Source organism: Delphinapterus leucas, unplaced genomic scaffold (assembly GCF_059928025.1).
Source record: "Delphinapterus leucas isolate spDelLeu-1000000601 "Yukka" unplaced genomic scaffold, BTC_Dleu_Yukka2 spDelLeu_asBTCV2_sq25, whole genome shotgun sequence".
Lineage (NCBI taxonomy): Eukaryota > Metazoa > Chordata > Mammalia > Artiodactyla > Monodontidae > Delphinapterus > Delphinapterus leucas.
In genome coordinates this window covers 17257869-17281315 of record NW_028322234.1, presented here as the reverse complement: position 1 = coordinate 17281315, position 23447 = coordinate 17257869, and the positions used below count along the sequence as shown (strand labels likewise).

The window sequence follows — 23447 nt, the reverse complement described above, 5'->3', positions numbered from 1 at the left end:
CCTGAGTCAGGCCCCTCTGCCCACAGCCCTCCAGACTGCACGACCTGCCCCGTCCCTCCCTGCCCTCGCCTCCTCCCTCTCTCCCCCGCACTCGCTCTGCTCCAGACACACAGGCCTCTTAGCGGTTCCTCCAGCTCGCCAGGCATGGTACTGCCCCAGGGCCTTTGCACGGGCTGTGTGCTCTGCCTGCAATGCCCCTCCCCCAACTACTCACTTCTTTCAAGTCTTTGTTCAGATGTCGCCTTCTCGATGAATTCTCCCCTAATCTTTCTACTTAAGACTGTAAAACACCCCCCTGCCTGTTTTACTCCTATCCCTGTACGTCTTTCACTTTTTTTTTTTTTTTTTTTCCTGTAAGGCTGACCATCCTCTAACCCAGGATACAATTTAGGATACAATTTACTTCCTTATTGTGTCTCTTGTTTCTTGCCTGCCTTCCTCCACCAAACCACAAGCCCCACAAGAGCAGGGATCTTTGTTTCTCTTGATCACCCCTGAATCCTCAAGCCCCAGAACAGCACTCGACACACAGTAGGTGCTCCATAAATGCAGGTTCATTCCCTGGGCACCCCCGCCCCCCCCAGTCATGTTCCCCGCTAACCTCAGCCCATTCCAAAGGGTGTCAGGCTCCACCCTGAGCAAACACAGCTCCCCTGGCGCCAGGCCAGACCCGAGGTGGAAGAACAGGAACCCAGACTCCCGAGGTGGACTTTCCCCAGAACTGGGGCCACACAGAAGCCCTGAGCCGGGGAGGCAGGACTCTTACAGGTGCTGAAACTGGGGTATTGGCTGGGGGCATAGGCAGCCCCCAGACCTCCCCACTCTCTGCAATTTGACTCCTATCAGGCTGACAGCCCTACTTTACTCTGCAGCCCAGGGCAAGTGGCTACCCCTCCCTGAGCCCGGGTTCAACCTCCGCAAAACAGGAAGGCGATGGGACATTGCCACTGGCTTGGCATTCTGAGTTCTGATTTGGGGTGGGACAGTTTACCTTGACCCCTGCATGACTGGGAATCTATTACTTGCTCTATCATATGCTGTTCTTAGCAGCCCTGCGACGTGGTGACTCATTAGACCCAGTTTACAGAGTGGAAAACTGAAGCCAGCTCTATTTGACTCCATGGGTTTTTCTCTCCAAACCCAGGCAGGGTGGGATCTGACAGTCGAGATGTCACCCCTCCCAACCCCACAGAACCCAGATCTTAAGCAGCTCTGCTTCCCGGGAGTGACCCCAAATGCCAGGCCGGCTCTATACCCTGCAACTGGGACGCTCATGCCTCCGGAGCCCCAGAGGGCCCTCTTGGGCCCAGACAAAGAGCCTTGAGGCCTTGAGGTGCAATCAGACACTTGGCTGGCTGGGAAGTTCTCTTTGTCCTGCACTTTTTGGGAGCAAATGACCCAGAAAAAGCTCTTGCCACTGGATCCCTGTCTTCTCCTGGGTCTAAGCTTCCTTTGCCCGGAGACCATTCTGGCTCCTTGCCCACAGTCAGCTCTGCAGACTGTTGTGACAACCATCCATCCGCCCCTTCCTGCACTTCTCCGCTGGGAGATTTCACCCAGAGAAGAAATCAAGATAAGCAAGATAAGCCTCCCCAGAACCCCCCGTTCCTCCCGCTCCAGCACCTGGAGAGGGGACAGAGATGAGATGCAATTGTCTGAAAACTTGGGGGCCTCTTAAGAAGTACCAGGAGGCCCAGATACCAAGCAGGTGCCAGGCTGCCTCACCTGCCATCTCCCCGCCAGCCTCCCGTCCTCAGTTTGGGGGATCAGAGGCCAGTCTGTGCCCCCTAAGCCCCCCTGCAACAGCCGGGGCCAACAATGACCCTCTGAAGTCTGTGACTATGGCATCCTGGGCAGGCTGCCAGGGGCAGTAACTGCTGGCCAGATAATCCCTTAGAAACTATGTCAAATGCCCACACAGCAGTGTCAGTTTCCTGCTTTCCGGGGAGCCTGGTGGTGGGGGGAGGTGACAGGGGGCCCAGGACCCCACAGTGGGGAACCCAGTCTGGACAGTTGCTTCGGGATGGTGGGCAGATCGGGGTGGGGGACTCACCTGTCTAGGAGGCTGGGTGGCCTCTGGGCAGGCAACAGGAGCTAGGGCCTGGGCTTCCGCCTGGCATCAGGGGTGGGGAGGGGACCCGAGGCTTGAGCTCTGGTCTCCCCACCTGTTTGCCCAACTTTTCCTCCCTGTGGTGGCCACAGGCTAGCCGGTCCCGTGCCAGGTGGAACCAGCAGGGCGACAGGCACAGGCAAACCAGCGAGAGTGAGAGAGACCTGGTTGGGTGTGTGGCTCTGTTGCAAGGTGCTCTCACGTGGGAGCAGCTGACCTTAACCCCTGCTGGCCCAGAGGCCAGGGACGCCCAGTCCCGCCCTGCTTGCACTGGCCACCGCTGAGCCCTTGGCATCAGCAAGGGACTGGCTCATGTGGCAGGTCCTTGGGAGACATTTGTGGAAAAATTCAAGGATGAATGAATGAATGGCGCATCCCTGCCCCCCCATCCCCTCACTGCTCCCCTTGCCTTCCAGCTGGCACAGCATCCCACCGCTTGTGGCAGGGCTGCTCCTTCCATCCCCACAGATCTGAGCTCAAATTCTGCTTCTGTGCCACCAAGTGACCGGCCGGATTCCTACACTGAGAATTTTCTATCACTTCCCAGCTGGGCAGCTTTGGGCAAGTCACCGGCCCCCCAGTTTCCTTACCTAAAAAAATGGGAACAACGGGGACGTCCCTGGCGGTCCGGTGGTTAAGACTCCTCGCTTCCAGTATTGGTGTCACAGGTTCGATCCCTGGTTGGGGAACTAAGATTCCACATGCCCTGCGGCGTGGCCCAAAAAATATATGAAAATAATAATAATAATAAAATGAAAACTAAAATAAAATTTTAAAATGGGAACAACACTGGTGTCTGCTCCTAGGGTTGTTTCCTACAGTAAAGTGAATGAATGTCTGTCCATAAAGTGCTGAGAACTCTGCTGGGCACACAGTAGAGTTGCACCTTCCAGCTGCGACCCACAGGTGGCTGGTCTGAATGAATGACATGCAGGTAAAATACACATCGGATTTGGAAGAGCAGCTGTGCAGAAAAGCATGTAAAATAGCTCATTGGTTTTACCTATCGATTCCCTGTAGAAATGATAATAGTTTTGAATGTATTGCGTTCAATGAAATATAGTGTTACAAGTTATCTCGCCTGCTTTTGGTTTTTTAATTTTTTCAGATGTGGTTGCTAGAAAATTTTAAATGACATTTAAAAAGTTAAACTGAAATGGGCTTGCCTTGTAGTTGTATCAGAAAACACTGGAATAGGAGCTTAATACGTATTAGCTGTGGAGCCTTTTGCAGTCACATTCTGTTGCTATTGTATCACATCTGTATTAGTTTCAAAGTATTTGTTAGCAGCTGAAACGCCTTGTGTCTTGTTTGCTTGTTTGTTTGTCTTCTAGATGTCTCTCTCTCTCTCTCTCTTTTTTTTTGGCCGCGCCATGCAGCTTGTGGGATTTTATTTTATTTTATTTATTTATTTTTTTTGCGGTAGGCGGGCCTCTCACTGTTGTGGCCTCTCCCGTTGCGGAGCACAGCCTCCGGATGCGCAGGCTCCGGATGCGCAGGCTCAGCGGCCATGGCTCACGGGCCCAGCCGCTCCGCGGCATGTGGGATCTTCCCAGACCGCGGCACGAACCCGCGTCCCTTGCATCGGCAGGCGGACTCTCAACCACTGCGCCACCAGGGAAGCCCAGCTTGTGGGATTTTAGTTCCCAACCAGGGATCGGGCCCTCGCCAGTGAGAACGTGGAGTCCTAACCACGGGATCACCAGGGAATTCCCTAGATGTCTCTTCACTGAGGTCGGGGATTTGGTCCTGCTTATTTGTGTATCCTCCTGGCCTAGAACAGTGCCTGGTATACAGTAGGTGCCCAATAAATATTTGTGGAATGAATTAATGGAATATGGGGAGGGGTGGAAGACTCATAAAGTCCCTCTTACCTGCAGGACCCAGTGCTGACAGCAATAGCCACGAGGGGGCGCCCGAAACCAGGCAACCAGCCCCAGCTGGGCAGCCTCAGTTTTCCATCCTGCAAAATGGGAATATCGAGCAGGCATTTGGGGGGATGAAGCAAGAGGAGCAAAAGCCGCTGCCCCACGGGATCCCGGCCCCTCCTCTCCATTCCCAGTTGTCTGAGCCAGTGGTTCTCAAACTCTATCAGGCATCCGAATTGCCTTGGGAGGCTCATTGAAAGACAGGCTGTGGGTCCCCGCCCCCAGAGTTTCTGATGCAGGAGGGCTGGGCTGGGGCCCGAGAACATACATTTCTAACAAGCTCCTGGTTGATGCTGATGGGGGCAAGTCCAGGCACCTCGCTTTGAGGATCACTGATGTAGATCTTCTCTGGAGACAGATTCAAAATGAATCAGGAGTTCTATCCATGGCGCGTGTCCAGAGAACTTCTGGAGCCTTTTTAAAAAATGGTGGCAAAATACACATAACATAAAATTTACCGTCTTAACCATATTTAAGTGCACAGCTCAGTGGCATTAAGCACATTCTCATTGTCGTGCATCCATCCTCTCCACCCATCTCCAGAACTTTCTCATCTTCCCAAACTGAAGCTCCGTCCCCAGGAAACACTGACTCCCCAGCCCCTCCCCCACCCCGTGGTCCCCACCATCTACTTCCTGTCTCTATGGATTTGAGTCCTCTAGGGATCTCATGTGAGTGGGATCAGACAGTACTTGTCCTTCTGTGTCTGGATTCTCTCACTGAGCATCACGTCCTCCAGGTTCACACACGTTGCAGCGTGTGTCAGAATTCCCTTCTTTTTAAGGCGGGATCATATCCCATTGTATGAATGGACCACATTGTGTTTATCCATCATCTGTTGATTCCCTGGAGCTGTTTGACTCCTCCTCTTTGGGTAGGCTCAATTCTAACAGGACACAGCTAACCTAGGGGATCCCTCCACCTCATCCTGGGTCCTGTTCTCTGTGTCTTCCTTTTTCTTGATTTGTCTCCTTGCTTTGATGGAGAACATTTCAGGAGCATCTTTCTAAGCCCTGGGTCGGACCGAGGCCTGCTCCATCTTGCTGATTCCCCCTTATCCCATCACCAAGCACCCCTAAGCCCAACCTTGTCGGCCTCCCGCTGACCCCACCAGCACCCTGACAATGAAGAGGGATCACGTGTCTGGAGTCGGACAGGCCTGGGTGAAAACAGCCCAGCTTCACCCACACCAGCTGAGCATCTGGACTCCCCCACCTGCCTCCCAGCAGAAATCATTAATAATGAATAAAACTACTAATAGCAACATTTATTACTCCCCAAACCATGACCTCAGAATGAATGACTGCCTAACCATATCATTGGTGAGTTCACCATTAGACTTAAATAATATTATTATTCTTAATACAATAAGTAAAGGGGATGCTTCACAACACGGTCCTTTGTGTGATTCCAAATACGTGGCTTCAGCTCTCTGGGCTCCTGTTTTCTCATGTGTAAAATGGGGATGATAATAGTTCTCATCTGGTTGATCAAATTGTCTTCTAGGTGTAATGTTCTGTGTTAGGTATTGGGAATATGGTAGTAGTTAAAAAAAAAGGAAACGAAAAGCAGGTCCCTAACTTATGGAGATATTGCATATAAAGGCTTTAGCACTAAGCTTGGCATTTAAGGATGTTATTGTTACATATAACTAAATTTTACTACGTTATATATCATAAATAATATTTTTACGTTATATATAACATTACTTATTATAATACCATATTACTGTTTGTTTAATAGTCACGTTAATGTATCATGACAATATCACATACAATTTGTATATTGTGCATAATGATAAAAATTTGTTTCTTATTATTACGTAACTATTACTTATATCAAACATAAGCATATGTAATATAAATTTTATTTTTAATATGATGATAATTTTTAACTGTAATTATTATTTATGCTCGTTATGTATAATAACGCTCTTACGTACTACAGTAATATTGACAGGAATGGCGCTGCCCTTCCACCCCTGGGCACGTGAGGGCGCTCGCGCCGCTCCTGGGGCCCGGGACGCACGCAGGCCCCGCCTCCGAGCCCCGATTGGCGGTGCGCGCGGTGCGCGATGGCGCACCGCCTGGCCCCGCCCCTGGCCCGCCCCTCACTCCGTGGGTCCGGCCCCTTCCCTCAGCTCTCCAGCCGGTGGCGGTTGTTGTTCAGCGGCGGCGGCGGCAGCATCTCGGGTCGCAGCCTCCGGCCGGCCGGCCGCCCGCCCGCCGGCAGGTCCGCGCGCGGCCATGGAGCTGGAGGTGCCGGACGAGGCGGAGAGCGCCGAGGCGGGGGCCGTGACCTCAGAGGCAGCCTGGGCGGCAGAGAGCAGTGCGGCAGCAGGTAACGGTTCCGGACCTTCCTCCTTCTCTCCCCGCTCCCCGAATGGACCCGCCCTGACCCCCCTGCCGGGGCCCAGTGGACCCGTCCGAGCGCCGGAGGGGCGTCGGGACCCGCAGCGGGGAGGCCGGGACGTTCCACTCGGGGGCGCTCGCGGGGGGGATGGAACGCCCCACTCCGGGGCTGGGGGACGCGCCGCGGGGCCCGAGACGCCCCGCCCTGGGGGTCGGGGTGGCGCCGCCCATTCCCGGGGTTCTTGGGGGAGCCGGCTGTCTGGGAGCGGGGGTTGGCGCAGGGCCCCATTCTGGGAGGCTGTGGGTGGAGCAGACCCCGTTGGAGACATGCGGGGAAGATGGGTCCTCACCTCTGGGAGGGGTGCGACCTCTATTTAGGACGCGCGGTAGGTGGGTGCACTGCCTCCTGCTGAGGGCGCTTGGGAACGACGTCCCACCCAGTGTTGTCAGGGGGCTGCTCTGCATGTGGGATAGTGGAGTACCCCCGTTCCGATGGGGGGGCCTTGCCTCCAAGGGGTGACGCTGTCCCACATGTTTCCCCCCGCCCCGACCGTCTGGACCCACTGCTCGGGGCCGCCCACTTTGCTGGTATCAGCTTCCGGGCCTCACCCGTTTCCCTGCAAGCCGTCACCCTGTGGGCACATCTTACTGGTCGTTAAGGGCAGGGGCTGCTGTGGCGGAAGTGGGGGGTCTCGGAGGCCAGATGGGTCAGCCTCCTGACTACCTCATTTTTGTGGAATTCACCAGACCTGGTTTCTAGTCCACTGGCCATTCCTTCCCTTTCTGGGTCTCAGTTTACCTCCTATAACCGGAGGTAGGTAGGGGGATGACATCTCCAGGCACCTTCAGTGCCAGGGCTTGCCAGCAGGTGGGGGAGGAGAAGGCCCCCTGCAGCCTTTTCCCTGGATGTTGGGCGGCTGCCGTAGCTCTGTAGGGGCAGTGCTTTCTTGAGCCCCTCTCCTTGGCATGCCTCCCTGGCCCTCTAGCAGAGCAGGTTTGGGGAAGGAGGCAGCCTCGCCCTGCCCTGTGGGCCTGCGGTCTGCCTTTCCCTGGGGCGGTGTGCAGAGCCCAGCCACTGCCTGGTTCCTTCTTGGTCAAGGTTGCAGGCTCCCAAATAGGAAGTTTCTGGATCCGCAGAGTTCTCTGTTCCAGGCAGCCCTTTCTGGCGAGTCCCCTGTAGACACCCACAGGGGCATCCATCCTCCTTCTCCCCCGGGCCTCCTGAAGCTTCCTTGGCAGGCAGGGAGATGCTGTGCTGCCTGGGAGTTGGGAGAAATGTCTGGAGAAAGAGCCAGAGCGAGCGAGCTCCCCCGGGCTCCAGAGGACTCCCACCGCTTCCTTTCCTGCTGCCATCTGGAGCTGCTTGGTGGGTTACCCTGGTTCAGCTCCAACAATCCGGCCCTCTGGCTCCCGTTCTTTGCTGGCGGCGATGCCCTGCCTGGCCAGCCCCAGACATGGCAGAGGGACCCGGCTGAAGTCCTTTGTCAGCCCCCTGACCTCCGCCAGCAGCCCTCTGCCCTGTGCTGGGCAGAGACACAATAGACTAGGATGCAGTGCCCACAGGAAAGCCACACAGCATATGTTTGTCTTATCAGGGGCTAGGTGATCTGATGGGGGCAGATAAAGTCCCAGGCCCCGGCTGTGGTTGGGTCTGAGCACAGGGACCTGGCCCATAAGGGGCCGTCCCTGCTCCTGTCCCCAAACCCGCAGAAATCCGGTTCCCACAGCTGATCACTTACTTCACTCACTTTAGGGTTAATAGCTGTCTGTCCTCCGCCGAACCCGTTTATCTTAAGTTTGGGGAACAACTGTCCATGCCTTTCCTGCTGCTCGAACAGATGCATAAACACACAGATGGGTCTGTTTGCTCACCAGGGGGTTCGTACGATGCCAGAGTCTCGATGCCTCTGCGCTAGTTTGGGGCTGGAAAGTTCTTTGTTGTGGGTGCCGTCCTGGGCACTGTGGGGTCCAGCGGCATCCCTGCCCCCAGCCACTTGATGCCAGGAGCCCCCCCAGTCCTGACAACCACAGGTGTCCCTGGACATCGCCCAGTGTCCCCTGAAGACACAGTCACCTGGGGTGAGGGCTGCCGTACTTCACTTTCACCCATCATTCTGTAACTTGCTTGCTTTTTATCCATAATACGGCATTTTTTCCCCACGTTGGTATCAATTCTTTTCTTCAGAGAGAGAGAATATGGTGCTGTGATTGAGAAGGTGGAAACCCCTTATCCTGCCTGGGTTCCACTCATTTTCTCTGTGACCTCACAGGGCAAATGCCTTGATCTCTCTGAGCCTCAGTGTCCCCATCTGTAAAATGGGGCCACACTGCCAGCTTTACCTGAGTTAGTGCATCAGCAGGTGGAGGGCGCTTGGTGAACTTTAGTGACAGCCCACCCCCTTTAGGCATGAGCTTCCTGCTGAGGGACGATCCAGTGGTTTCTGGAGCTGCCTTTTGCTGTCACAAGCGATGCTGCAGTAAACATCTTTGAACGTGGGCTTGTAGCCGTGGTACTTTCAGTTCTAGTGGTTGGAGTCCCCGCCTTGGAATGGCTGGGTCAGGCGCAACCAGATTGATGCCCGCTGGCTTTCTGGAAAGGTCCGGCAGGAGCCAAGAGAGACTATCTCCTCGCAGCATTGCCAGCTCCGGATGTTATCGGCCTCGGCCATTTTGGCCAATCTGATGGGAGGTGAAATGTATCGGTGGTGTTTTAGAATCCGGTTACTTTAAACTCTTGGGCTCCCGAGCCCCGGACCAGGGAAGGCCCGATGTTCTCTGCTGGCTTTTGGGGACTCTGTGGAGTGCCTGGTTCTGTGGAGGATCTCAGGAAAGCTGGGCTCTTGGGCACATTCACGGGGCCCCTGTGGGTGTCCACGAGCTGCCTGTGGGCTTTGGCCTGAGCTGTGGCCTGGTGTTTCTGAGCAGTTTCCCTCCTGTCCTTCCTGCTTCCGTGATGTCTCAGAATAGTCAGCTGTGTTCCCCTCTGACCCCTGGCCCCTCCCACGTCTAACCTGGGTGGCAGATTATGTCGGCTTTGTCTTCAAAGTGGACCGAAAATCCACCCATTTGCCCCCCACTCCCTGCCACCACCTGGTTCATCCATGTGAATTCAGCCCCATCATCCATGGCTGGCCTGGCCCCCTGTCTCTTCCTGTGCTCCCTCCCGCTCACTCCAGAAGGCTCCCACTAAAAGCTGACTCAGGCCCCGCCCCTCCTCTGCCCACAGCCCTCCAGGGTCCCACCTCCCTGGGACCTGCGCACCACAACGAAGAGTAGCCCCCGTTCGCTACAACTAGAGAAAGCCCGCACATAGCAACGAAGACCCAACACAGCCAAAAATAAATAAATAAATAGAAGATACTATCTAAAAAAAAAAAGAGAGAGAGGCTGATAAATGGGACCACATGAAAACAAAAACACCTGCCTGGCATTGATAATCATCTTAAGAGAAGATGGGGAAAAGCTACTTAAACTTACTTGTATCATGGATTTAAAAAAAAAATCTTCCATAATATATAAAGAGCTCCCACAGATCAATAAGAAAAAGACTGGTAAATAATTTGCAAATGGGAAAGATACAATCAGTATACAGTTCCCAGAAAATGAATAAGAGTCCTGAGATGTGTAGGATTAAATGCAGGAATGGGGTGAGTGGTGAAAAGGGGTCTGCCCAAGTCCTCCCTGCGGCCCACAAGGCCCTGCACGACCTGCCCCGTCCCCTCCCTGCCCTCCCCTCCTCCCTCTCTACCCCTCGCTCACTCTGCTCCAGACACACGGGCCTCTTCGCGGTTCCTCCAGCTCGCCAGGCCTGGTGCTGCCCCACTGTGCCCTCTGCCTGGGATGCTCATCCTCCATATCCCTGCCATTTGCTTCCTTAGTTCTTTCAAGTTTTTGCTCTACTGTGTCCTCTCAACGAGGCTTCCCATGACATTTGAGGGAGGCCTGAAGGAGGCGCAGGAAGCCAGCAGGGCCCAAGCAAAAGGCCTCATGTGCTCGAAAAGCAGCGTCGGGCCAGCATGGCTGGGGGTGGGGCCTCATCACCAGGGGCCTTCTCTGTAGCTGTGGGCGGATTATAACCGCGGGCAGCAGCGTCCCTCGTCTGCTCGTTGGTAGTCAACAATGGCCTTTGGAGGCAGAAGGCTCCCAGTTCTAATCCCGCCCTGGCCACTTTCTAGTGAGGCCATGTCCGGCGCTTGGGCCGGCAGCCTGGTCCTCTCCGTGGAGAGCCCTCAGGAGCCGGACCGCCTTTGCCAGCCAGGGGGTACTCTGCCTCGGTGTCTCCATCTGTGAAATGGGCGTGATGACTGCGCCTTTCTCGTGGAGCTGGATCAGGTCGATTGGCTTGTAGAGCCCTGGAAGGGTGCTGCCCTGGCTGGTCCCACGTGGGTGCCAGCTCGAGGGACCGCTTCCCCCAGAGCCTGGGTGGGCGGGGCCGCCGTCTGACTCGGCTTACGGGGATGTGCGGTCACCTCTCGCTTTGCCCTTGGGCAGGGCCTGTTGGACATTATGGAGCACCTGCTGGGGGGGCAGGGGTCCGGCACCTGGGCTCCCTCACCTTCAGATTGGTGAGGGTCAGGATGCGATGGCGAGCTAGTAAACAGGTGAGGCCAGCGGTTGCAGACTGGGGCCCCGGGTCCATCCCGCCCGCCGGTTTTTGTCTGTCACGTCTTCCTGACGCTTCGCCACGCCCTGTCATTCGCCTGTGGTCCACGGGGCTGTCTAGCTACAGCGGCAGAGCTGAGAGTTGAGACAGAGACCCGTGGCCTGCAAAGTCGGAGACACTCACTGGCTGGTCCTCTACGGAGAACGCTTGCTGACCTGAGTCAGACCATGCCAGCCCATGGGGAGCTGCCAGAGCAGTGAAACAGGCACCGTGGCCCCAGGGGGTGACCAGGGCCTGCTGCTGCCAGGTGGTCAGGGGAGCAGGTGACCCAAGCAGCTGCGGTTGAGCATTCAGGCAGAGGGATCAGCAGTGCAAAGGGCCTGAGGCAGGAATGAGCGTGATTTGTTCCTCAGAAGGGAAGGGGTGGGGGGCCTGGCCCTGCTCGGGTTCTGGTCTGAGTCCAGTCAGTGGTGCTGGTGGGTTTAAGCAGGGCAGAGAGTCACGTTTTACAGAGCGAGAGCCCTCTGCCTGCCTGGTGGGGAGGGGCTGCGGGGGTGGGCATCCAGGTGAGTGGGGCTGGGGGCCTGGACGGTGGTCTTGTGGTGGAGGGTGGGTAGGGAGGCCTGCACCCTGGAGTTGGTGGGGGGAGGGCGGTTGGTGAGGGCCCAAGGAGGAGCAGGTCTGGGGGTCCAGGCCCTGGCAGGCTTGTGCTGATGGGTGAGGAGCAGGTCTGGGGGGCTGCTCGGGGCCCCCAAGGCTGGTGGATTCCCACGGGATCCTGGGCAGGGTGGCCTGGGGCTTGACCGGGCTCAGCCCGGCCTGGGCTGAGGACAGTGTGCCTGCCTCCACCTCTCAGAATGAGGGCAGGGGTCCCAGGGATTCGGTGGGGCATGGAGAGGTGCGCCCCGCACCCCCGGCGGTGCTCGTTAAGTGACAGCCGTGTGGCCCGGGCATTTACCAGCCTGGTGACCAGGCCCCGGGCCCTCCTGTTCCCGCTGCCCACACTGAGCTGCGTGGCACCACGTGTGACAGGGCAGGTCGGGATCCCGCTGGGGATTTTCTCACTGCTGCCAGCTGGACAGCGGGGACTGCGCACGTGGGGGGATTACTGACCTGGGGATTAGCCTTGGCGCCCCTGTACTAGGTGCCACCAGGCCGCATGGAGGGGTTAGGGGTCCAGCCTGAGGGGCCTCAAGTGCCTGAGCCAGTGGGAAGGCATTTGGAGACCTGGTCTCTGGCTCTGACCAAGGAGAGAGACCCCAGCATCTGCCCCAGTTGCTATTCTCTCTTGATCATGCGCGTGTCATGCACACACATGGGCCGTTATCCTGGGGGCACGGGGTTGCCGTTGAAGGTTTGGGGCTGTGGGGTGCAGGTCAGGTGTTCGTGAGCAGATGCTGCTGAAGACTGCTTGGGCCGGGTGCTGGGGAGGCCCAAATGAGACGGGCACGGTCCTTGTGTGCATGCCGGTGGTGCGGGTGGGGTGTGTGCAAACAGTAAGTGACGAAAGGAGAGAGAGGTGTAACACGGCAGGGGAAGCGAGTGCCGCGGGGAAGAGCAGAGCGGAGAAGGGGAGAGAAAAACGGACTTGGGGGGAGTGATGGAGGCCACGTACTCAGGAGGGGCGACGGGCAACATCTGAGCAGAGATATACAGGAAGGAGGGGATGTGCCCTGAGGGAGTGTGGGGAGAGGCTCCCAGGCAGAGGGCACAGCCCGTGCAAAGGCCCTGGGGCAGGACTGTGCCTGGGTTGTTGCAGGAACAGTAAGGAGGCCCATGTGGATGGAACAGAGTGAGTGAGGGGGAGAGAGGGAGGAGGGGAGGACAGGGAGGGAACGGGGCAGGTTGGGCAGGACCTTGTGGGCCGCGGGGAGGACTTGGGCCTTTACCCCCAGGGAGGAGGGATCCCTGGAGGGCTGTGGGCAGATGAGGGGCGGGGCCTGACTTAGGTGCTCACGGGCTACTTCTGGCCACTGTGGGGGAAAGACTGTGGGGAGGGAGGGTGGGAGCTGGGGACCACGGTGGAGGGGACTGTGCTGGTCCAGGTGGTGATGCTGGTACTTGGGCTCAGGTGGAGGCAGGAGGAAGGAGTGATGCAGAGTAGATTTTAGAAGCCGAGTTGACTGAACTTACTGAAGGGTTGAGTGTGGCGGGGGAGGGGAGAGGAGTAGAGGGTGACTCCCAGGTTGGGGTCTGAGCCCCTGGAAGGGCAAGCTGCCTCAGCTGAGATGGGGGACGGTCGGGCACAGTGTGAGTATGAGACATGGAGACGTGGGGGGCAGAGGACCAAGTTTGGAGACCAGGGGGTGGTTGGGCAGACGGCCATGGGGCGAGGAGGTGGGGACGAGGCAGGGAAAGGGCCTCCTCGTGCAAAGCGATGACCGGGCAGCCGATGTGTCCGTGGGGGACACGTCGTAGAGCCCCTGGCAGGACATGGCCTTTACAGTGTGTGACGAGGGGAGGTGACCAAGGGGGTGAGCGCAGGTGGAGAAGAGGCAGGATGTAGGGTCCCAGCAGCCACGGGAAGCTCATTGGTGAAGCAGCATCCAGGCACGCCTTCCTCTCGGGGATCCCATGAGGATTAGATGGGCCAGCGCATGTGAACTGTCCAGGACGGGGCCCAGCTTGTGGGGAATGGAGGCCCTGTCTCTGCAAGCCAGGTCGGACGCGGAGAAAGCACGGGTCTTTACTGGGGTTTCTGCAGGATGGGAGGGACGGGCAGCATTGGCACCCTGAGCCAGCTTGGGATCGGCTCGTTTGATGGCGGCGGCTGTGGGCTGGCGTGGGCTCTGGCTGGGGGCGGTTGAGGCGGTGCCCCTGGGCTTGCGTGTGAGCAGGATGAGGAGTGCTGAGGGTGTGGCCCATAGTGGCTTGGTTGGCACAGCAGAGATGTGCTCACAGGCAGATGGTTTGTGATCTAGGGGTTGGCTGACTCCAGGAGGGACAGTCCCCAGGTCTGCAAGGTCCCCGAGATGTCAGAGCATCATAAGATGCACGTGATGAACCCAAGGTGAACCGTTCCGAGTTCCCTCCAGCAAGGGTGAGAGCTCCGTGCCTCGCCCATTTCTTCCATCTTTGCCAAACTTATGGCACAAAGGGAGGTCTGGGTATTTATCATAACGTGAATCAGAGGCAAACGTGAATCAGAGGGAAATGTGAATCAGAGGGAAATGTCTTCACGTATTTTTTCCTTTTAATGTTTCATCTTTGTTTTATTAAAAATGTATCCCAGCAAAGGGAGCAGAGACTTGCCCGCCCAGGTCACACGGCAGTCCAGTGGCACTGGACTGCCTCACCTTGACAGCATCCTGCACTTTGTCAGAGCTGGAAAATGGAGCATCGGCCACCAGGGAGTCCTTGGTGCCTTTGCCCCCACAAGCATTCCTGTCTCCACTCTGTCTTGTCTTGATTCCACACTCACAGACCCCTTTTCACCACTCACCCCACTCCTGCATTTAATCGTACACATCTCAGGACTCTTATTCATTTTCTGGGAACTGTATACTGATTGTATCTTTCCCATTTGCAAATTATTTACCAGTCTTTTTCTTATTGATCTGTGGGAGCTCTTTATATATTATGGAAGATTTTTTTTTTTAAATCCATGATACGAGTAAGTTTAAGTAGCTTTTCCCCATCTTCTCTTAAGATGATTATCAATGCCAGGCAGGTGTTTTTGTTTTCACGTGGTCCCATTTATCAGCCTCTCTCTCTTTGTTTTTTTAGATAGTATCTTCTATTTATTTATTTATTTTTGGCTGTGTTGGGTCTTCATTGCTATGTGTGGGCTTTCTCTAGTTGTAGCGAGCGGGGGCTACTCTTCGTTGTGGTGTGCAGGCTTCTCATTGTAGTGGCATCTCTTGTTGCAGAGCACGCGCTCTAGGCACGTGGGCTTCAGTAGTTGTGGTGCGTGGGCTCAGTAGTTGTGGCTCTCGGGCTCTAGAGCACAGGCTCTGTGTAGTTATGGCACACGGGCTTAGCTGCTCCGCAGCACGTGGGATCTTCCTGGACCAGGGCTCGAACCTGGGTCCCCTGCTTCGGCAGGTGGATTCTTTCTTTTTTTTTTTTTTTTTTGCAGTACGCGGGCCTCTCACCGTTGTGGCCTCTCCCAATGCGGAGCACAGGCTCCAGACGTGCAGGCTCAGCGGCCATGGCTCACGGGCCCAGCCGCTCCGTGGCATGTGGGATCTTCCCGGACCAGGGCGCGAACCCATGTCCCCTGCATCAGCAGGCGGACTCTCAACCACTGAGCCACCAGGGAAGCCCGGCAGGTGGATTCTTAACCACTGTGCCACCAGGGAAGTCCCTATCAATCTCTTTTTATGGTTTCCCAGTTTGGCGTCATGATGGAAATGTGTCCTCTGTTCCGAGGTTACAGTTAAATTCTTCTAGTACTTCTATAATTTTACTTATTTTTTCTTTACATTTAAATTCTTGCTTTATTTGGCATTTATCCTGGCATGAGATGTACAAGGGTTTAATTGAGCCAAGTCTTCCCAGGTGGCTCAGGGTCAGCCCACTCCTGCTTCCTCGGTAATCTGCTTTCCTCACGGATTTCAGGTGCCACCTTGATTACAGACCAGATTCTTGCGTGTAGCTGGTCTATTTCTGGGCTTTCTGTTCGGTTCCCCTCGTCTGCCTCTGTCTTCGTGCAAAAGGCATGCCTTCAGCTACAAATAATAACATGCTTACTGGAAAAAAGCAGCAGCCCAGACCTGCAGTCAGTGGAAAGTGAGCATTTATTTGTCTTGACCCTCCGTTTCTACGGAGGTAATGACCGTTATTCCGGATGTTTACCTGTCTCCATATATATTATTATTTTTTTAACGTTTTATTTTGAAGCCTGTGGAAAGTTGCAGGGACACTCTGGCGACACCCACACGCCCTCTGCCAAGGGAGGGAGGACACACTGGGCCAGGCTCCGCCTCTGTCACCCCATCATCACAACTGATCCCCATGCAGCAGCCTCGTGTGATGTACGTTTCTGTTTAAAGACGCCTTGTCTGATACCAGTTATTGATTCATTCACGGCGGGGATGTAACCCTTGCCTGAACTAAGCTCATCTGACACACGTACTGTCCCCATGAGCACGTCACTGTCCTCCTGCACGTGGGACACCGGCCAGCAAGCACTTCAGCTCTACGCTGGAGGGCCGTTTTAGATGCAGAATCACTCACCAAAAACACAAAAATGCAGAAAACATGGCACTAAAGAGACCACGGAAAGTACACTTGTCTGTGGTCTGAGAGCTGAACCGAGCAGGCAGGGCGTCACCTGGCTCGGGCTCGCTGGGCACGTGTGTGGGGCACCCGAGACCTCGCTGCCCTGCGTGTGCCTGAGAACGAGCGTGGCAGCGCCCTGCGTGTGGGTTACAGATAAATTCCAGCCGGTAGGTGGACTTGCAGACGTGGAATCTGTAAGTAAGGAGGACGGAGGACGGGCTGTACGTCCGATAAACAAAGACGCTCTCTGAGCTGAGTGCAGGGGTCACGTGGAGGAAATGGAACATCGGCGCGGCCCGCAGTCAGGATTCACAGTTTTGTGAATTAACCCAAACCTTCCCGTATGGTAACTTTTTTTCCCTCTCCCGGATTCAGTCCAGGATCCACATGGCATTTGGAGACGTGAGGTCGGCGGGGCCCTACAAGGGCCCGAGACTGGACAAGCCTTCTTCCTGGGCTGACAGTCCCTCTGTGACCCTGACCCAGCCGCCTGAACCCTTCCACCTGCGGAGCCACTGAGAATGTGCCTGGTGACCCCCGGAGCCACCCTCCTTGCCTCGTTCCTCCTCCCCACTGTACAGTCCGTCCTCTGCCTGCTCCTCCAGGAAGCCCACCCGATTTCCATGACTGAGTCCGCCCCCCTTAGATCTTCCATGTGGCGATTGTCTGCTGACCTGAGGGCCGTCTCTGCCCAGAGCCTCGGGCTCTGAATTTTGGTGGCAGGCCAGTGCTCAGCCCAGACAGGTGTTAGGCTGTGTCTGTGGCATGAGTGGTGAAGGTTCTGGAACCTTCTTTCTCTTAGGGCCTGTGAGTTCTGGATTAACACCTTGCCCCCCACCCCCACCCCTGGCCCTGTCCTTTGCAAGGTTTCCTGTTTACCACTGTGGAAACACTTGCTCTGTGCAGTGAAATGCGGGTGGGGGGGGGGCAGCATGGGCTGCTGGTCAGGGCTTGGCCCCCAGCTGCACCCTCCCCTCCAGCCACAACAGACCCTTTCTTTGCTGTTCCTGGAAAATGTCCTGTCACCACAGGGCCTTTGCATGTGCCCCCCCACCCCCCCAGAATTCAGCTTTCTCGGGATTTTTCTTTTCCCTCCTTTGGAAAGCTGCCGTGTTTTCTGGCACGAAATACAGGCCTGGCCCCACCCTCATACCCACCTCAGGCATCTCTGTTGCCAGCCCCTTGGGAGGCACTCGCTGTGCACACCTGCCCTGGTCACACACCTCCTACTGTTGTGTTTGTAAAATGCAAGCAGACCTCGGAGACACTGCAGGTTTGGTTCCAGACCCCTGAAATAAAGCAAATACCGCAGTAAGGCAAGTCACATGAATTTTTGGTTTCCCAGCAGATATAAAAGTTATCTTTGGGAATTCCCTGGTGGCCCAGTGGTTAGGACTCTGCGCTTCCAGTGCCGGAGGCACAAGTTTCATCCCTGGTTGGGGAACTAAGATTCCACAAGCCGTGTACGGCCAGAAAAAAAAAAGTTATCTTTACACTATACTGTAGTATTATTAAGTGTACAGTAGCATTATGTCTAAAAAACAATGCACATACCTTAATTTAAAAATACTTTATTGCTAAAAAACCGCTAACGGTCACCTGAGCCTTCAGAAAGTAGTAATCTTTTTTTTGATAGTAACATAAAATATCACTGACCACAGATCAGCATAACAACAGTTATTTCTCATGTTGTGAGAAATAACACAGTGTGACTCAGAGACACGAAGGGAGCTAATGCTGTTGGGAAAATGGTGCCGATAGACTTCCACAGACCTTCGTTTTGTCAGAAACTCAGTATCTGCTCAGTGCAGTAAAGCGAGGTCGGCCTGCAGACCTCATTCTGCGCTTAGACTTTTTTCTAAACACTTTTTTGAGTCACAGCTTTGTTGAGAGATAATTCACATGCCACATGGTTTTACCTATTTAAAGTGTGCAACTATATTCACAGAGTTATGTGACCATCACCACAATCGATTTTAGAACATTCTCATCACCCCAAAAGGAAGCCCCGTCCTCATGAGCAGTCACCCCCTCCCCCTCCTCAGCCCCTGACAACCACGAATCCACTGCCTGTGTCTGTGGATCTGCCTGTTCTGGACGCTTGCCATCAATGGAGTCACACCCTGTGTGTCCTTCTGCGTCTGGCTTCTCTCACTGAGCGTCGTGTTCTCGGGGTCCAGCCACGTTGTAGCGAGTGTCGGGGCTTCACCCCTTTTCAAGGCTGAGTGATGCTCCCGTGTGTGGAAGGACACGTGTGTTTATCCATCGTCCGTCAATGGACATTTGGGGTGTTTGCACCTTTTGGCTGCGGTGACTCGTGCTGCTGAGAACGTTCACGTACAACCTTTGTGTGGGCACGTGTCCTCATTTCTCTTGGGTGGACACCCCGCTGTGGTGATGCTGTGTCAGATGGAAACTCCATTTAACCTTCTGAGGAGCTGCCGCTCCGCTCCCACGGCGGCCGTGCCCCTTCCCCTCCCCCATCCTCACCGGGGGTGGGGGGCTCACCGTGGTCTTGGTGTGCATTTCCCTGACGGTTAGTGATGGTGAGCATCTCTTCGTGTGCATGTTGGACGTTTGTGTGGCCTCTTTGGAGAAACGTCTATTAAGTCCTTTGCTCGTTTTCCAGTTGGGTTAGTTTTCCTTTCATTACTGAATTGTAGGCGTTCTTTCTGTGTTCTAGACACGAGCCCCTCTTCTGGTAGATGATCCACAGTATTCCCTCCCATTCTGTGGGTTGTCTTTTCATCTTCTTAGTGGTGTCAGTTTTTTGTTTTTTGTTTTTTTTTTGCAGTACGCGGGCCTCTCACTCTTGTGGCCTCTCCCGTTGAGGAGCACAGGCTCCGGATGTGCAGGCTCAGCGACCATGGCTCACAGGCCCAGCCGCTCCACGGCATATGGGATCTTCCCGGACCAGGGCACGAACCCATGTCCCCTGCATTGGCAGGCGGGCTCTCAACCACTGCGCCACCAGGGAAGCCCAGTGGTGTCAGTTTTGACCAGCTTCCGTTTTTTTTTTTCTTCGGCTGCTGTGCCTTGGTTGTTGTAGTGAAGAAATTCCTACCTGACCCAAGGTCGTGAGGATTTACCTGTTTTCTTCTAAGGGTTTTATGGCCTCAGCTCTTGCGTTTGTGTAGGTTTGTGATGCGTTTTGAGTTACTTGTGTTGCTGTGGGCGGGACCCCAGTGTTTCCCCCGTCCAGTTGTCTGGGTGCCCTGTGGCCTGGCCTCTGGTCATAGCGGGGGCCAAGACAGACCCTGGCCCTGCCTCCCAGGAAGCCCCCAGTCTGGGAAGCGCTGGAGATGGACTGTAATCACCAGCCACACGTGGGTCCAGTGGTGACAGTGGTGTCAGGGCCTGTCCCCTCCCTTCCCTCACCTCTTGTCACTGACTCTGCTCCGGCATCACAGCCTCTTGCCGACCGCCCCCCACCCCCTGCCCCCTCTCCAGCTCTGCAGGCATGGTCCTGCCCCAGGACCTTTGCACTGGCTCTTCCCACTGCCTGGGAGGCTGTGCTGGCTCTCAGCCGGCTCTTTCCTGTCTCCTTTCCTGGATACAGTCGTTGCTCAGGCCGAAGCCTACCGTCTGGAATCAAGTCCATCCGTCCCCTCTCTATCCTGGGTGACCTCAGGTGAGTGACCTGGTCTCTCTGAGCCTCAACTTCCACATCTGTCACGTGGAGGTAATCATAATACCTGCCTTACGGGTCCGTTGGGCAGATTAAACAAATTAACAGCCCTGGCCTCATGGTACAGACTCGGTCAGCGTTAACTCTTTGTCCCTGCTGCCCTGGCTGGTCCCTGGAGTGACTGGAGGGTTGGAGCTGGTGGCTCGCACAAAGCAGCCTGTGCCCTGGGGCTCCTGCCCCCTGTGTGCCCTCTGAGCCAAGCCCTGGCACCCTGGCCCCGGACCTCGTCATGACTCCTGGGGCCATCACCAGGGAGAAGGGGGTGGGTGCTAGTGCCCACGATCCTGCCAAGTGCCAGGCACCCTGGGCTGTAGATGTGCAGGAGGATGTGATTGCTGCCCGCACGGGGCTCATGGCTACTAAGGGAGCAGCCACCGGAGGAGCAAAACTATAAAAAAGAAGGTTTAAACCAAGCAGACTTATAAGTGGCGGAGAGTGGGGTTGGGAGCCAGCTGCAGCCGGTGGTCAGGGAGGGTCTCTCTGAGAGGGTGGCGTTTGATCCAGGCCTGAATGGTGAGCTGGGGAAGAGCGTTCAGGCAGAGGAGAAACACGTGCAAAGGCCCTGGGGCAGGACTGTGCCTGGCGTGTGTGAGGAGCAGTGAGGGGGCCACATAGGGGGAACACAGTGAGGGGAGGGGGGGAGGAGGAGGAGGTGCGGGCCGGGAGGGCCCTCCATCTGGACAGCTCTCCCATCTCCATCCACTCTTCTGGTTTGTGCCTCAGGGGCCATGTTGAGACCCAGGTAGCATCAGTTAGTTATTGCTGTGTAACAAATTACCCCAGAACTTCGTGGCTTAAAATAGTAATAAACATTTATCATCTCACACTTTCTGTGGGTCAGGAATCTTGGGGTGGCTTAGCCCCAAACCTCGCGGCTCCATCTCTCACGAGGTTGCAGTGAGGCTGTGGGCTAGGCTGGAGAAGCCGCCCCCAGGATGGGCCCCTGCTGTGGCTGTGGGATCAGGCAGCTTGTTTGGCCTTGGAGCCTCTGTTTTCTCATCTGTAAAATGGGGCACTTGTAGCCCTTGTCTTACTGGTGGAGCTGGGCAGTCAGCTCCACCATGCCTGGCTCAGAGGGGCCTCGAAGTGCAGGAGCCCCTGTGACACCCCCAGGGCCCAGCTGGCCGTCAGGGGCCTGGCTCCTGGTCTGGCCTATAGGGTCTGGGGGCCCCTGGGAAATGGGGCCCAGAACTGGACTGTGAGAGCAGCACCCCCCAACCGGCAGTACCACCCTGTGAGCAACCAGGGGGCCTCCGGCCACGGCCCCGCCTCCCTCAGTGCCCTCAGTCTGCTGGAATCCAGTGTGGTGTGTGCCACCCAGCCCGGGCTGCTGGAGAATAAAATACATCTGGGAGGCAAACTGGGCCAAGAAACCTCGAGCATCAGTCCTGAGATAGCGCGTGACCCTCTGCCAGGCACCTTCAGGGTGGGGGAAGCACTGTTCCCACCGTGCTCTGGCCACTGTCCTCCGACCGACCTGGCTCCCGTCTGCCGGCCCCTTCCCGAGCACTGACGCTGGCGACCTGGTTTCCCCTGGGGAGCCCCTGTCCAACCCACAGGCAGGGCGACTCGGCCCTGGGTGAGTGGGACCAGGCCTGGCTGCATCAGAGCCTCACTGCTCTGGGACTTCATGTGGGAAAAGAGGATGGAGGGTCTGATCCACCCCACACCCAGGTGCCTGCCGGGGGAGGCAGCAGCAGAGCTGAGTTGGGGAGACTGAGTCCTCGGGGCCCCGAGCCCAGTGAGGCTTGAAGCCCATCGCCCAGCCTCCTTGGTCTTGGTAGGTTGCAAGCTTTCTCTGTGAGGGGTTGGGTGGTCTCTGTGGGAGCTGATGCTGCCATGATTGTGAATGAGTGGGTGGGGCCGTGTGCCAATAAAACTTTATTTATAACAATTGCAGTGGGGGTTGAGTCCCCAGGGCAGTTTGCCGGCCCTTGACTTACATTAACAAATATTCCTCCCCTCACACATCTTTTTTCTCCAAGCAGCCTGAATTGGGTTTCTGTCTTGACTCAAAACACCCAAATACCCCTTCTCTGAGCCCAGTTTCCCCCATTGAATAGGAGAGACGAGTAGGGCATCACTCAGGACAGGCTGGGCTGGAAGCACCACGGGCCATGGCCGTTCTGGGCCTTCAGCCCTTTGTCTGATGTCCAGCTTGAGGGAACGTGTCTGAGACTCATGAGGGCTGCGTCCCCACTGCTCATCTCTGAGGCTCTTGGTGGTGCTTTTCCTCAGCCTCCTCCATGCAGCCATCCAGGGTTTCTTGCTCAGCCGATACTCACTGAGGTCTACTCCATGCCCAGCTCTGGGCTGGTGCGGGGACACTGAGGGGGCTGGAGAGGGGAAGCCTGCGCCGTGGAGCTCGCAGTGGAGTCAGGAGAGCACCAAAGGTGGGGTCACAGTGTGTCATGCCGGAGGGAGAGACCCAGGCCTCCAGGAGAGGGTAGAGCCGGGACTGCCGAGGTCCTAGGACGGGCATGGGGAAGGCGAGCTCCACCTGGGTGTGAACCAGATGTGGCTTCCCTCACCCCAGCACCCAAATCCGCAGAGGAGGAGGTGCGGTGATAGTGTGGGCCCGGTGGAAGGCTGCGCACGGCCAGGCACGTCTGTGCCCCGGGGCAGAGCGAAACTCGGTCATCCAACGTGAGGTGAGACTGCGCTCCGTGCCAGGCCGGTGCCGGCCCTGGCAGCGACTCTGTCCTTGAGCCCAGTGGAGGCGGGGACAGGTGACCAGATGGCCGCAGGGCCCCAGGCCAGGTGCAGGACACAGTTGGCAGCACAGCTCCACCCGGAGGGTCAGGGAAAGCCCCAGAAAGGGTTCGGGAGGAAGCTTCTGGTTGCTGTGCAGACGGGCCGGCCCAGCTTGGCCTGGTGGCCTCAGCACCTCCGAGAGTTGCCCTCGGGGGCTCAGTGAGTCTGCAGGGACCCAGGTGCACACGGGGCCCTGGACCCCCTGGAGCTCCACTTAGCTCACACTTTGCACGGGAGACATTAATCCCCACCCACCCCAGAACAGAAAGACTTTCTCCTTGATTTCCTTCTAAAGTTTTTTTATCTTTTGCTTTTAAGTCTTTCCCTGTCCAGGGTTGATTTCTGTGTACGGTGTGAGGCAGGGGTCCCCAGCAACTGGTTGTCTGGGTGTCAGGTGGACGTTCCCCAGCAGACCTGCAGCGCCCTGGCATATACTGTCTGGCGGGAGGCTGCTCTCGCCTCCCCTGATGCCTGCCCTGCCCGGGGCTCCGGCCGCCCAGCTGGCTCTCCGCAACTGTCGAGTCTGCTGAGAAGGGGAGGTGGCCGTGGCCCTGGAGGGCAACCACAACTCCCTCCCCACACAGAGGACTCCGGAAAGGAACCCAGGCACGCAGGGATGTTATTCCAAGGGCGAGGGTTGTGTGGCTCCCTGGAGATGTCGGTGTGAAGGGACACGAGGCCAGGAACCAGATGGGAGGGTGTGAAGTGGGCCATGTTCGCTTAGAGGGAGCTCAGACCTCGCATGGCTGCACACCTGGGTCAGCAGGGGAGTGTGTGGTGCCAGCTGTCC

At 56.3% G+C, this 23447-nt stretch overlaps 1 protein-coding gene across 5 annotated transcripts in view; it reads left to right on the top strand.

The window, feature by feature from the left end:
* The first annotated feature begins 6178 nt into the window (after positions 1-6178).
* PIP5K1C (phosphatidylinositol-4-phosphate 5-kinase type 1 gamma) overlaps positions 6179-23447 on the top strand; it is a 59895-nt gene continuing 42626 nt past the window's right edge. For 3 of the 5 annotated variants that reach the window (XR_016391528.1, XM_022556955.3, XM_022556954.3), the window contains exon 1: positions 6182-6378. Coding sequence is in view for 4 of the 5 variants with exons in the window: in XM_022556955.3 (XP_022412663.1) it covers positions 6285-6378 (94 nt within the window). In the remaining variant the exon portion in view is untranslated. Of the gene's footprint in view, positions 6379-23447 lie in introns of all 5 variants that reach the window. The other 2 variants (XM_089905697.1, XM_022556951.3) reach the window with 2 other exon arrangements.